This window comes from Engraulis encrasicolus, chromosome 10, assembly GCF_034702125.1.
Source record: "Engraulis encrasicolus isolate BLACKSEA-1 chromosome 10, IST_EnEncr_1.0, whole genome shotgun sequence".
Taxonomy (NCBI): Eukaryota; Metazoa; Chordata; class Actinopteri; order Clupeiformes; family Engraulidae; genus Engraulis; species Engraulis encrasicolus.
Genome location: NC_085866.1, coordinates 28008399 through 28022981, shown reverse-complemented (window position 1 = coordinate 28022981; position 14583 = coordinate 28008399). Strand labels below are relative to the sequence as shown.

The 14583-nt window shown below is 41.4% G+C and overlaps 2 protein-coding genes across 2 annotated transcripts; one reads left to right on the top strand and one right to left on the bottom strand.

The window, feature by feature from the left end:
* Nucleotides 1–281: 281 nt before the first annotated feature.
* On the top strand, nt 282–5899 carry LOC134456161 (uncharacterized). Its single transcript, XM_063207566.1, has 8 exons — nt 282–442; nt 592–907; nt 1581–1779; nt 3173–3218; nt 3628–3719; nt 3962–4072; nt 4653–4929; nt 5211–5899. Exons 1-8 carry the CDS (start codon nt 290–292, stop codon nt 5397–5399), a joined length of 1383 nt encoding a protein of 460 aa, XP_063063636.1. The 5' UTR covers nt 282–289; the 3' UTR covers nt 5400–5899.
* On the bottom strand, nt 5476–13138 carry LOC134456162 (uncharacterized). The gene is made up of 5 exons (XM_063207567.1): nt 12809–13138; nt 11300–11386; nt 9879–10132; nt 9625–9753; nt 5476–5640 (listed from the first exon to the last, which is right to left on the bottom strand). Exons 1-5 carry the CDS (start codon nt 12963–12965, stop codon nt 5476–5478), a joined length of 792 nt encoding a protein of 263 aa, XP_063063637.1. The 5' UTR covers nt 12966–13138.
* Nucleotides 13139–14583: the final 1445 nt, after the last annotated feature.

Here is a 14583-nt window from a genome sequence, read left to right as displayed (position 1 = left end):
ATTTTTACCAATTATACTTATTTCCTTTATTTCTTGCTTTTATCTTTTTACATCTTTTTATTATGCATTCATTTTATTTTATTTTACTTTTTATTTTTCCTTCTTAATTTTCCTTTTCTTTACAGCACATTGAATTGCATTTATGTATGAAATGCGCTATACAAATAAAACTGCCTTGCCTTGCCTTGCCCTACTGTTCAGCACATGTATCATGTCAGGCTACTGTATGCATAGTGTTAATGCCCTGTGCTGTAAGTGAACATGACAATGTTGGACCCTTTTTCAGGAGATGGTGGAAAGATATATTTTGTCAAGATTACAGTCAAGGTTGGAGGAGGCACTGGAAAGGCAGCCCTTGGACCTGGATTATGTGGACTTTGTGTGCAGAAGCGATTCGCACTTAATTGCTTCACTGGGCTCCTACATCAGTATTTCACCTGAGGTAAGTTTCAGGTCTTTATTCTAAATAATGATATGGCTCCTCCACAAACACAGGTGCACAACATTTTATGACGTGTACACATTACAGAAATAATAATTGTTCAAGTTTGATATTTCATTCAACAAATAATTGAGACCCATATTGTTTAGGTACACAATGCTATTCTCCAGCTGCTCACGATTTTGAATGACCACCTTGACAACAGAAGAACAGCTGTTTTAGTGGAGCAGGCATCAGGAGAGAGAGGTCGTCCAAGGCTGACAATTTCACAGAATCACCTGTTGGACTTGATCGAAACTGACCTCTCAATTCCCTGCATTGCCACACTGCTTGGTGTGTCGCAGTCTACTATAAAGCGCAGGATGATGCAGTGGGGCATAAAGAAAATGGACCGGTACAGCTCTATGTCAGATGAGGAGCTTGACCACCTCATCTCTCGAATTAAAGAGGGCTCCCCCAATTTAGGTGGGTATATTACACAACAATTGGTTATTGGATTAAGACGTCCTTGATTTAAAAAAAGAAAGAAAAAAAAAAAGAATCACCCCATTGATTTATGATTCCTTCCTCTCTACTGTGATTTGTGTAAGATCCACTTCATCTCAACATTATGTCTGTTAGAAATTAGTCCGCCACACTACTTTCAAGGTTTTTAATGATTCAACTTGCATAATTAAGCATAGAATTCGCAACAACATAATAAATATTGAATTTGGCCCAAGACATTATCCTACATTTGGATTTTGGCCCGCTGTGAATTTGAAAATTTGGGCTTGACACCCCTGAATTAGAGTAATGGAGGCTGTTGAAATTGTTGGCAATTGTTGATAATGGTGATGCGTCACAATTGGCAAAGATACTTGAGGATTATACAGGTAGATGTTAAAACCTGGTGGGCATTGCTGCCTGTTGCATCTCCTCCGGTGTCCATGGGTCAGCTGCAGGGTCAACAGCCAGAAACTTACAGAAAATGGACCCAGCACTTTGTCGAATTCAATTTGCTGATATTATTATTATAAAACATATTTGCATATTAAAAACAATTTCCAGACACTTCAGGAGTTCACTATTGTCGGTCCCATAATCAGTGTCTTCGCCTGTTCTAAATCTCCAGTGATTCTTTTCTTTCTTTTTATAGGTACCAGGATGGTAAAGGGCCAGCTGATGTCTTTAGGGCACAGGGTCCAGTGGTCAAGGGTGTGGGAATCTATGCATCGGGTTGATGGCATTGGAGTAGTGCAGAGAATGATGAGGCTGGGATGTGTTGTGAGAAGGACCTATAGTGTCCCAGCTCCTCTCTCACTACTTCATGTGGACACAAACCACAAATTAATCAGGTTAGTTTATGTCGTTTATGGCAAACATATGTTATTTACAACTATACTATCACACTGCTCTTCTTCTGACGAAACTGTACTTGAACTCTGGTCTTAAAGTGATACTGTCCCATTTTTGGAAATAAGCTTATTTTACACCTCCCCTTGAGTTAAATAATAGGGTTTTACCGTTCTCCTGTACTGTCAACCGTTTTCTAGTTATGACAGTGCAAATTTTACCTCCAAGCTAACAGTTAACATTGAGTCCTATGAGACCAGTTAGCCGCGAGCTGGTCTCATAGGACTCAATGTTAACTGCTAGCATGGAGGTAAAATTTGCACTGCCATACCCCGAGAACGGTTGACAGTACAGGAGAACGGTAAAACCCTATTATTTAACTCAAGGGGAGGTGTAAAATAAGCTTATTTCCAAAAATGGGACAGTATCACTTTAAGACTTGGGAATGGATTTTGACAATGGTCTGGGATTAGATCCTTGGCCGTGTCCACTCGTCTTCAGTGTGTGCTAGGCACGGGGTGATTCAATGCAAACTCTTGCACTGTGTATATTGGACGAAAGCTAGACTGTCCCGTGTCTATCCTAACACTGATCCACTTTGTGATAGATGCTGCCAACACCGCGGCACTCTTGTGCATATGTTTTGGACATGTCCCTCTTTACATACATTCTGGTGTTCTAAATTCTCTTCTGTCTCAGATGCTGCAAATAGAATTAGACCCATGTCCCATACCAGCCTTGTTTGAAGTCCTCCCTGACACCATCAAGATATCTTCATCTAAATTAGACTTTGCTGCTTTTCTGTTTCTTTTAGCTAGGAGGTTAATTTTAATTTATTGGAAATCTCAACGCCCTCCCTCACACTCCCTTTGGATTAAAGATGTCCTGTTCTTTTCCAAATTGGAAAAGATCAGGCATCTAAAGAGAGGAGCTGTGTCAAAAATTGATAATGCCCTTTCTGTCCTACGTTGAATCCTTAGACATGGCGTAAGACCATACCACCCCCCACCCCCATTTCTGGTTTTTATGTTTTGTTTGTGTGTTTTTCTTTGTCGTTGTTGTCAATCCTAGTTGTTGTTTTTGTTGTTGTTGTTGGCACAGTCTGGACTTGGGTGGGAGGGGGGTTGGGGGTTTGATTGCAGTGAATTGTGTTTTAATTGTACCTTTTGTTTATTTGCATTGAAAAAACAAAAATGTTCTAAAAATAAACCATGGAAAAATGTGAACATACTCAGTCTTCCAATCACTTTCTGGAGGAATGCAACACAGTTCATCCCAGTCAAGAAATTTAAGTTGCAATATTTAAGTTTATTACCTTACTCTACTCCCCGTTCCCCCCAGACAGTGATGACATGAAGACGTGAATTGCTTTTAATAAATTGTTCCATGTTACAGATACGGAATGGTGATCTTTGGAGGAATTGATGGATTTTCAAGAAAGGTAACAAGTTACAACTATGATGGTGTGTGTTAGTGGACCCCCCATTTTTGTCCTTTTGTTATTCTCTTTTTCTCATTCTCTGTCTTTTTGTTGCCCTGTTAGAAGTTGTGTGTTTTAGTTTAATCGTGCTGTTGCACATTGTGACCAGTAGATGGCATCATAAGGCCAGATTCTAAGCTGAGTAGCCAATAACTAAGGTCACGGGACTAGAACGAAACTTGGTACAGTTGGTTGTATATGAACGGAAGGAGTGGTTATGCTGGAGTGATGTGATGTTATTCATTATGATGTTGTTCATGTTAATCCTTCTGCAAAAGCAGAAATAAAATATGAGATCTAACGATCTAACCCTAACCCTAACCCTAGATCAGGGGCGGGACTGACTGTCTCTTTTCACCGGTTGTGATAGGTCCTGTACTTACACATTGCCAACAACAACAGGGCAACAACAGCACTTCAGTTTTTCCTTGAGGCTGTTGACAATCACGGCTGCCCATCTAGGTAACCAGATGTGTGTGTGTGTGTGTGTGTGTGTGTGTGTGTGTGTGTGTGTGTGTGTGTGTGTGTGTGTGTGTTCTTCAGAACAAAAATATCTGTCCGTTTTATCTGTGTGTGTGTGTGTTCTTCAGAACAAAAATATCTGTCCGTTTTATCTGTGTGTGTATGTGTTCTTCAGAACAAAAATATCTGTCCGTTTTATCTGCAGTCTCATAATGCCACTTTGTTTCTTCGAACACGTCAAGGGTCAGGGGGGACCAAGGCGTCGAAAACGTAGAAATAGCCCGCTACATGTTTTCCGTCCGTGGCTGTGGAAGAGGGAGCTTCATGTCGGGCAAAAGTGTACACAATCAGAGGCAAGGAGTTTAATGATTTGGGAATTCTAAACATATGCCTAATTCTAAAGCAGGGGTCCCCAAACGTTTTTTTCTCTGGGGGGCACATTATCGTTCCTGACCGTGATCAGGGGCCGGGATCAATCATGTGGGCTGTATAGGCCACTGTATAGCCATAATTTTGTAGCACTAAATATTTCATCATTACAATTGATTTGCAAAAGAAGTGAGTACTTTGCAAAAGAAGTGAGATACCAGACCAGAAACCTCTGGTGATTCACACTAGGTTAATGAAAAGTACAAACTGTTGGAAGGCCTGTTCATAAACAAAACAAAATATTAAAAAATAAATTTTATCATTATTTATTTTTTCTGTGAGGACTGCTTCTTTGGGCCAGTTCAAATGGTGAGATGCAGAGAGGTGGAGGGCCGGTCAAAGGGGCCTGGCGGGCCATATCCGGCCCCCGGGCCTTAGTTTGGGGACCCCGGTTCTAAAGCATAAGTGCTGCTAATGTAACAGGAATATCATGTACTCACAATTTTGTTCGCAGCTAAAGCTGTTGCCAGAATTCAAATTTTTGATCCCCCCCCCCCCCAAAAGGATAGAGCGTCTGTGGCGTGATGTTTGGACTGCTGTGACCTCCAACTTCTATCATGTCCTACACAGCCTGGAGGAGGATAGCCTGCTTGACCCATCAAATTCTTCTCACTTGTTTTGCGCCCAGTTTGTTTTCTTGCCCAGAATACAGCACTGTCTCGACACTTTCACAGAAGGGTGGAACAACCACCCCATCCGCAGCGAGCGAAATCTCACGCCAAATCAACTGTGGGCCATTGGCATGAGGCAGAACACTGTAGCCCCCCCTGACAATATTGAGGTAAGAGAGCAACAGTAGGGCATCTCTGCTAGGCTACTGCACAGCATGAAATGTGATTAATTTGGGAATCATTAAAAGCAAACTTACAGTAAAGCCTAATGAACAGTCAGAATATCCTTCCTTACCCCTGTTGCGGGTACACATAGCCTATTGCATGTTAAGTTCTGTGCCACTGTAACTGCTAAAAAAAGAACTTAAATGGCCCAATAACTCAAAGCGCCACCACACCTGTTTTGCAAAGTCCTTGAACTTTTAATCATTTGCATTATATGCATTTTCAGGAAATCCATATGCAAGACATAGACGTCACAGAAATGGCAGGTGATGGAGTGCACGTGCCTGAGCTGGTGACTCCACTCAACATTGAAAACCTGTGGCAGGTTTTTGACCCCAATGGTCCATCGCAGTACTTTGGGGCAGACATTTACTCTGCAGTTGTCCACCATGTCGAGAATGTGGTCAACGTCTGAGGTTGAACTGAGATGCAGTTTACAACAAGATGCAACGAGGATACGCAGGTCGGCTACCCCTTCCCCCTATGAACAGTCACTTAACATACAAAATACTTAGGGTAAGACAGTCCAGAACACTAGCGGCCCTGGGGAACAACACCTCAGCTGTGTCTGGCCTCTCCTTTAGCATAGGTAGCACATTGGTCTCCTTCAAGCCCTTCCGGATTTGTTTAACCTGCCTGGAACGTCTCACTAGCACCTGGGGAAGCCAGAGAATTCAATAAACCTTTAATATACTTGCATTTTGTCAAATACTACTTTCCTAATGTTTTTCTATCTTTCCATTCTTTGTGACCATAACGCCAATCAAGATTTCAAAAATGTCCCCAGAATGAAGCAATATACATACAGTAAGTGCGACATAGCTTAAAGGTACACCGTGCAAGATTTTTAGTTGTTTATTTCCAGAATTCATGATACCCATTCACTAATGTTACCTTTTTCATGAATACTTACCACCACCATCAAATTCTAAGTATTCATTATGACTAAAAAAAATGCTCTTTTCATACATGAAAAGAGGGATGTTCTCCATGGTCCGCCATTTTAAATTTCCAGAAATAGCCTTTTTTAGCTGCAAAAACGATTGTACTTGTGCTATAATAGAAAATATTAGTTTATTACTTAGTCTTCATGAAAAGATCAAATTTGGCTATAGGCAACCCTGTTTCAATGAGCAGCATAGTTGCAGTACCTTTTTTGACCATTTCCTGCACAGTGTACAAACCCCAACTCCGATGAAGTTGGGACGTTTGGTAAACAGTGAATAAAATCAAAATGCTATCATTTTCAAAACATTCAATCTATTCATTAGATGGAGAATAGTGAAAAGACAACATATTAAGTGTTAAAACCGAGAAAAAATATTGTTTTGGGGGACATATGTACTCATTTCTAATTTGATAAATCCAACACGTCTCAAAAGAGTTGGGACGGGGATCAGTGAAATTTAGTAAACATCCAAATAAGATAAAACAACAAAGAAGAACATTTCAAAATGAATTGTACTGACGGACAATATAGGTGTCCAGGTAGAAGATCATCACAGAGAGGCTGAGTCACTCAGAATTAAAGATGCAAAGGGAATAATTACCATAGTTATTACATACATTTTTGAATTCCCTTTGATTTACCACGATTGAGTGTATATAAGACATATTTTTGTTAATAAAATCATTGTATAGGTTCATGACATCATGAAATATATATTGGCTGTAGTCTCATTCTAGTACTCCAGGAATTAGAGCTATTGAAAATTGACCATATTAAGAATGCTTAATGCATGAAAATGATACAGGGGTGTAAGATTCTCCTAAGCACCTGAGCTCACTTGAAATAGACCCAGAAGACATGGGAAACTGTCCTTTGCTTACAGAAGTCAGCAGAAGTTGTAGAAGTCCATTCTTTTTGACAATAATAGAGCATTGTACATCCTGTGCTACAGTAAAAATGGACCATCCAACTTGTGTTAGTGCTAGCTTCAAAAGTCAGCCTCCATGATGGCATGCGGGTGCAGTAGTGCATTGGTTAAGATGTTCTCACTCATCTGTAGAGTTAAATACAGTGCTGAATGGTATAAATGGGTTTTAAACAGCATGAAAAGCCACTCATGCATTATATTTTGAAGGGAGATCTTCGATTACTGCCACATAGTAAGGTCAAATTGCATTCTCTACTATGTTTTAACAGTTTGGCTCCATCATAAGGACCAGCAGGTGATCAAATGGTGGGTTTTTGGTCAAGACCTGTCACACTGTAAGCACTACAGAAAGGACAACATTGCAAAACATGACAAGGAATACACCCACCATTTAAGCTGGTGAAATCATGTCCAAGATAGGAATTAACACTGGTTTTTATATAAAATCATCTCATCGGTTAATGTATTTAACTGTTAAGTGTTGTCTTTTGTTTTGTTTTTAGTCTTCCTCGACATTTTCTGCCATTTATTGTCCCCGTCCCAACTCTTTTGAGACGTGTTGGATTTATCAAATTAGAAATGAGTACATATGTCCCCCAAAACAATATTTTTTCTCAGTTTTAACACTTAATATGTTGTCTTTTCACTATTCTCCATCTAATGAATAGATTGAATGTTTTGAAAATGATAGCATTTTGATTTCATTCACTGTTTACCAAACGTCCCAACTTCATCGGAGTTGGGGTTTGTACCTTGAACTCTTAGCAGTGCAAATAATTAGCGTTTCCCAGTAACATGGTCTCAACTGCATGTACCATTACTTGGCTGACCAACTGTCCCATATGCCTAGAAAACAGCCTTTACAAACACATCATTCACTAATGTCTAAGCTCCAGACCTCCAAACCAATAGGTGGCATAGAGTGCAGAGTGCTCAAACTTCTCGAAACAGAGTCCTTGCCTTGGTAGTGGATCAACTTAGAGGTCATACACTGGCAAGACGAAGCTCAAAGCCTCACAAGCATCTCAAACCATAATGAATGGAATATGCTTGGAATCGTGGAAGTGAACGTCACAGCAGTTCCGTGTTGGCCACTTAACACTTGTTTTCAACTGATTTTAACCAGTTAACGATGGGGCAGTTGCTATACTCATGAACGGCGTGACGTTTTCCATGTGCGTTACGCCCATTTGTGGGGGAAAACAACCCATGCAAGTCAATTGGTGATGTTGGGGTTTAATAAACGTAAGATACGGACCTGTAGACTATCGTTGTTCACGCGCAACATGCCGAAAACGTGTTGTGTTGCCGGCTGTTCAAATAATATAGCCAAACAGCCGTGGCTGAAGCATGGAATGTGTTCATTTAGGCTAGCCGATTTAGCATGTAAGTCAATGAGACATTCGGTTTGTTTTCACCCATAAAGGGGCGTAACGCAAATTTAAGAGCAAAGTACCCGGATGGTCGTTCATGAGTATGGGTCACCAGGGCACAGTAGACACCCCACACTCCCAGGATCCAATACCACAGCACCCAGCTGTAACACCCAGCTGCAGCTGCCACCTGACGGCGGGTAATAACACCCACGGATACAATTAACAATCAGACTCCCACGGGCGGGCTGATCCAACATCCAATCAATCAGCCTGCAGTTCCAGATCGGCCTTGTGATGTGCTAGGTCTCGGTAGGATGCGAGACATCCACATTTTTATGTTTTTACGCATGTTAAGTGGATATTTGTGCTGAACTCTTAGCAGTGCAAATAATTAGCGTTTCCCAGTAACATGGTCTCAACTGCATGTACCATTACTTGGCTGACCAACTGTCCCACATGCCTAGAAAACAGCCTTTACAAACACATCATTCACAGCATTCACTAATGTCTAAGCTCCAGACCTCCAAACCAATAGGTGGCATAGAGTGCAGAGTGCTCAAACTTCTCGAAACAGAGTCCTTGCCTTGGTAGTGGATCAACTTAGAGGTCATACACTGGCAAGACGAAGCTCAAAGCCTCACAAGCATCTCAAACCATAATGAATGGAATATGCTTGGAATCGTGGAAGTGAACGTCACAGCAGTTCCGTGTTGGCCACTTAACACTTGTTTTCAACTGATTTTAACCAGTTAACGATGGGGCAGTTGCTATGGGTCACCAGGGCACAGTAGACACCCCACACTCCCAGGATCCAATACCACAGCACCCAGCTGTAACACCCAGCTGCAGCTGCCACCTGACGGCGGGTAATAACACCCACGGATACAATTAACAATCAGACTCCCACGGGCGGGCTGATCCAACATCCAATCAATCAGCCTGCAGTTCCAGATCGGCCTTGTGATGTGCTAGGTCTCGGTAGGATGCGAGACATCCACATTTTTATGTTTTTACGCATGTTAAGTGGATATTTGTGCTGGACTCTTAACAAGACTTGAGGCAAGTTTTTGATCTTGTTTCATCTGTTTCAGCTGTTAAACATAACTCCAATTGGCATAAATTTACAATTAGCTTGCACTATTTACTTAATTGTGTTTGCAGTAGGCCTAATGTCTTTCATTTGTGAAAGTTCAAAGTCAACTAAATCAAATGTTTTTTTTTGTCTCTTAGAAGATTTTCAACCTAACCAACCCTGCTTTTAATAAACAAAAGAAAGAGGATTTTAGTTGTTCCTTTGCGTCCTTGAGAACAAAGCTCTTTGTCAAGTTTGGGCAAAGAACCGAGGGAAACCTATGATTATTTGACACAGACTGAACCTAGTTCTCACCGCATGTTTTAATAGCTTCTGATACAAGTATTGTCGGTTCCCTGAGGACAGCGGCGGAAGATCCCAGGAAAGGGCCAGTTGGTTGATCTGGTCCACCTCAGCGCCGGTCAATTCAGCCTCTCCATCCAACTTAAAACGTTACATTGAAACATTAAAACAAAGTTAGTTTCAAATACACAAACAGTATATTGATTCCACTGCTGACAAACTACTTCATGATAATGCAGCAAAAGAAAAGCTGAGGAACTTTTTACCATTTTGATCGTGCCCCTCAAATCAAAGTCAGCAACGTCACGCACGGTCATTGAAGACATGTCTGCGGTCCCCTGCACGACCATCTGAACAACGGCCTCACTTAGGCCATACAGTGGTGGGCCACCATGTAGGAACGAATGTCCTATGATCCTCCCCGCGACAATGAATAGATCAATGTCTATTATAGACTCAGAAGTGGAAGGCAGGAGGTGGTCATCCTCCCCTTCAAACAGCAAGGTGACGTTGGTCATGTCTGGTAAATGGAAATCACCATATTTTACATTCACTTAAGACAACTCATGCAGCAGAATTGTTCAATTAAGTTATCTCAGTGTTTCCCGCAGGAAATTGCTTAGTCAAGGTGGTCAAGGAGCAGTCGAGGCAAGGGGGGTTAACTAGCCAAAATCACATGGCCTACACATACATATTTAGTTTACGGTGACGGGAGAGGAGAAAATGTGTCTATCGTATAGACACAGGGCCTACAGTTTCCCTTAGAGCAGTGTTGAGTTATGTGCCTTGCTGACTTTGACACCTGAGAAATTTTAAAATGACATAGGCTAAATTCATCTGATACAGTATCTTTAGGCATATTGGTTTTCAAATTAAGAAATAAATGAATGTAGGCTGCAAATATAACACTTTTCAAACAAATAAAGCACAAATGTTGCTTATGCCTTCATTAATGACAGCCCCCCTGACATTCATAATGAGAATTTTCAAAGTGTAGCAAAGAGGAGGAAGGCAGACGTTTTGCCAACAAAACGGCAGTGATCCAATATTGATTCAACAAATCTTCCAAGTTACTCAAAATTTTGTAGCCAAAAGAGGGTAGGAAAGGTTGTTTGTTTGTTTTAGCCTGTAAGTCAGCTGCAGGAGGCTAAAAAGCCATTCCCTTCAATAGGGCCAGCCACAACTATTGTGAAACCAGTTTGAAGCCCTCAACACACCGTTTGATCTATTTTTAAAAGCTATAGCCCATATTTGATTACATAGAGAACTTCGTTCTTGTTCTTGATTTGAGGGAGGGGCGGGTCTTCCTAGCGTAGCCTTTTATCGGGCATGGTAGGAGTTGTAGTTTAGGTTTTGCGACAAGCTGCACAAGCTGGACAGTTTACTTTTTGAGGAGCATTCCCAAGATGGTGTCCTGAGTTTGCTACTGTAAGGCGGCTGCCTTGACTAGAGAGCGCCGCGGGAAACACTGTATCTGAATGTTTGGCACAACATGAAACAAGCAGTCGCAATTACACTTTGATGCTGACGGTAAAACAGTGACAAAAATGAGACTACAGTCTGATTGGAATTTTCACTTGCCAGAAAACTATTTTACCACTTTGCAGTAAGATTAAAGTATGTCTGTGGGTAATCAAACCCCCCCCCCCCCCCCCCCCCCCCCCCCCCAAAAAAAAAGGGGCCTCACCACTGTGAACGTGGAACCCTTGCTGCAGTTTCTCCACAGCTAAATTTAAAAAGTGCCTCTGCACCCCGATCCCGACAGCTGGATCACCTGTGAGATATAGTACAAATAAAAACCCACATTAACAGCTAATACACATTACAATTTCAAATTAAACATTACTGCATTAAAATGTAATACAAACCCCAACTAATAACAAAATATAGGGGAATACTACAAAGGAAATATATCATCAGCCAAAACTGAGCAAAAACCATTGGTTTGTGGAATATTCATGAATATCAAAAAATAACGGCTCAACACAGTTGAGACAGGGGCAATAAAAGGCAAAGGATAAAAACAAAAGGACCACACATAATAGTTAATTACATTAACTGATGAGAATTGTATTTACGACTGTTAAGTCCTGTCTTGGACATTGTTTCAATAGCTGAAATGGTATGTGTTAATTTATTCAAAGTCATGTTTTGGTTTACTTTCTGTGGTGGTGCTTGCAATGTAGCAGTTCTTGACATTGAGCTGGCCATTTTATCACCTGACTGTCCTTAACTGCTAAACTGTTGTCATGAAAAAAGTTTATTTCCATATGGCTTGTAGATGCATAGCCCACATCTTGCGCTATTCCAATCATTGATTTGTTTATTTTTACATACAAAAAGTGGATTCCAAAAAAGTTGGGACACTTGGTATGTGAATAAAAGCAAACTGCTGCCATTTTCAAAATATTTCACCCATTTTAGCCTGGAGACACATATACTGTACACTGCATTCAGGCTCTTGAGATTTGAGGGTTTTTTTAATTCAAAATGTGGGTATGGGTTAATAAATTCAATGGTCCATTTTCAGACTCGTATACCATTTGCAAGACTATTTTCATTTTCAAGATTATTTTCAAAAAGAATGTCATATTTCTAAATTTTGTAATCAAAGGCCCGCTTACCATGCCTTTTGGATCTATTTCAAGTGAGGTGTGGCACATAGAGGAATGTTTAACCACTGCATCAATTGTACACGAGTCATTCTTAATGTGGTCACGTTTTCACTTAGCCTAGTAAACCAGCACCACCTGCTGGATGCGAGTGGGTCTGGCCTCGCATCATTTTCCAATTCTGCCAGAATGCCATGAATCTGGCAAACAAATCACAACGCAGAGATTTGTTTCGAATGAAAGCGGGCCAGGTTTTTGTGGGGGCGGGGGTTCCTCAACAACCTTCCAATGTGTCGATTCATCAGGGCCAGACTAAATTAGACACCCAATCTCACATTTAGGCTGGTTTATCAGGCTAGTTTTCACTAACTTGCCAGGGTAAGACTACAGACAATATCAGTAGGCCTACATTTCATGATCTCATGGATCTATCTACTGCTTTTAATGACATAAATATATGTCTTATATAAGCGCAATCATGGAATTTCAAAGGGAATTGAATATTTTATGCAATAACTGGATAATTATTTCATTTGCATCTTTAATTCTTTCATAAAACAATATTTGCTCCATATTGTAATTACCCGCCAAGCTGCAGTGCAGTGGGCGGGCCCAGTCCACCTCCGGGCTTTTATAAAAGCCGAGAATGTCCCGGCTTTGGCTGACTTTGTTACTTGTGTCCAGTAGAGGGCGCAGTGGAGACTCCGCCTCTTTGCTTCGGAGAAGAGCTCTCTTGTACATTAGTGCCGCGGCCTGAGCTGTCGGAGCATGTCTCCAAGCAGTATCTGGAAGTCATAAGGGTGAGCTGTAGGTTCTGTTGATCACCAAGTTAAGTTCTGCACACCATCAAGACTTATAGCGCTTCAGATGGTCTATAATGATTCTCAACCTTTTTTGAGCAAATTCCCCCTTGACCTCATCATAAGCATTCCAATATCACCTTGACCTAATCATAAGCCTCCCAACGCCCCCATAGTATTGGGGGGGGGGAAAAGTCCCCCAATGGGAATTAAGCCCCGCCGCCACTCAGCTTTATCAACGAAGGGTTCTTCCCCATCGCTCCGTGGAGGACAATAGCGTCCCCGTTGAGAAACACTGGGAGGTGCATCAAACACCCCAAAATTTGGAAACCCTGCCCTGCATTTGCAGTGCTGTTGCTTTGTACCAACATAATGTCCTTTTGAACAGTCTTAAAGGGGCATTCCACCGGTGGAGACATGAATATGTTATAGAAAGTGGGTCATATTTATAGTAGAATAGTAACATACATTTCTAATTTGGTGCCTTCTTGGCCAAGAAAAGGCAGAAAATGACGTTTTAGTGCTTGTGGATTTGTGACAACAATCCCCATAATGCACTGCGATGCTCAAGTTCCACAGGCCACACCCAGTTATTTGGGACTCTATGCATCATCCCTCCCTCAGCTTGCAGGCAGTGTTGCCAGATTGGGCTGTTTCCTGCCCAATTGGGCTGCTTAGGATGGTCGTGTGCGGGTAAAAATGGCATTTAGCAGAAAAACCCGCCCAATTTTAGCCATAGAAATCAATAGAATTGGGCGGGATTTTGAGCTTCTAGGCTGGTTTTCAGCATTTTTTGGGCTGGAAATCATCAGCCTCATCTGGCAACCCTGCTTGCAGGTGCATCACAGTGGGACAGACATCACTGGAAAGGAGAAGCTGGAGCACACTGCAGCTTAGTTTTCAAAACTTTATTTTGTGCACACACGCGACCAACGTTTCTGTGTTGCTACACCTTCTTCAGAGTCAAATGATAGCAAGAGAGAGACACACATTTCAAGACTTGACATTCACAGGTGATCCTACTTGGTTTGGCTAAATTGGTCTGATCCAGAGCCATTTAATAACAGAGTTGCGCAAACCGGGGACCAGGAAGTCGGTTGGTGATGTGATTCGCGTAGATTAAAATGTTTCTTAACAGTAAACTTCTGTTCGTTGGAAACTAACACAGAACCATCACATACCAAACAAAGATTAAGTACAAACAAATTACATTACCTTTACCACATTTTCTGTGTTCTACGGCCACCTCCTGGAACTAAGTAACTTCTAATAGAACTAAAGTCAATGGGGATTTCCATGTTAACGCTCCGTGAGGCTCCATGAGAGCCGCCATTGCTGTGGAAAGATTGGTCCATAGAGGTCTATGGGAGTGGCGTAACTCTGATATTAGATGGCTCTGGTCTGATCTCATTGCAGGTAATTGACCCCACCCCCCAACACCAGGACAAGATTGTAGACAATTAGACAGCTTGCCAACTTCCCAAAACAAAATGAAAAAGTGAAAAAAAAACAATACACAAAGAACATTGTCAATAAAACCACAGCTACAATTATTACTA

Bases quoted from the DNA above. Each gene is read 5' to 3' on its own strand.
- LOC134456162 (XM_063207567.1), bottom strand. From the start codon at position 12,965: ATGTACAAGAGAGCTCTTCTCCGAAGCAAAGAGGCGGAGTCTCCACTG. The intron at 10,133-11,299 runs GTGAGGCCCCTT...TCCATTTACCAG, and splicing joins AGGGTTCCACGTTCACAGTG to ACATGACCAACGTCACCTTG. The intron at 9,754-9,878 runs GTAAAAAGTTCC...TAACGTTTTAAG, and splicing joins TGAGGGGCACGATCAAAATG to TTGGATGGAGAGGCTGAATT.
- LOC134456161 (XM_063207566.1), top strand. From the start codon at position 290: ATGGTGGAAAGATATATTTTGTCAAGATTACAGTCAAGGTTGGAGGAG. The intron at 3,720-3,961 runs GTAACCAGATGT...GAACACGTCAAG, and splicing joins AATCACGGCTGCCCATCTAG to GGTCAGGGGGGACCAAGGCG. The intron at 4,930-5,210 runs GTAAGAGAGCAA...ATGCATTTTCAG, and splicing joins CCCCCCCTGACAATATTGAG to GAAATCCATATGCAAGACAT.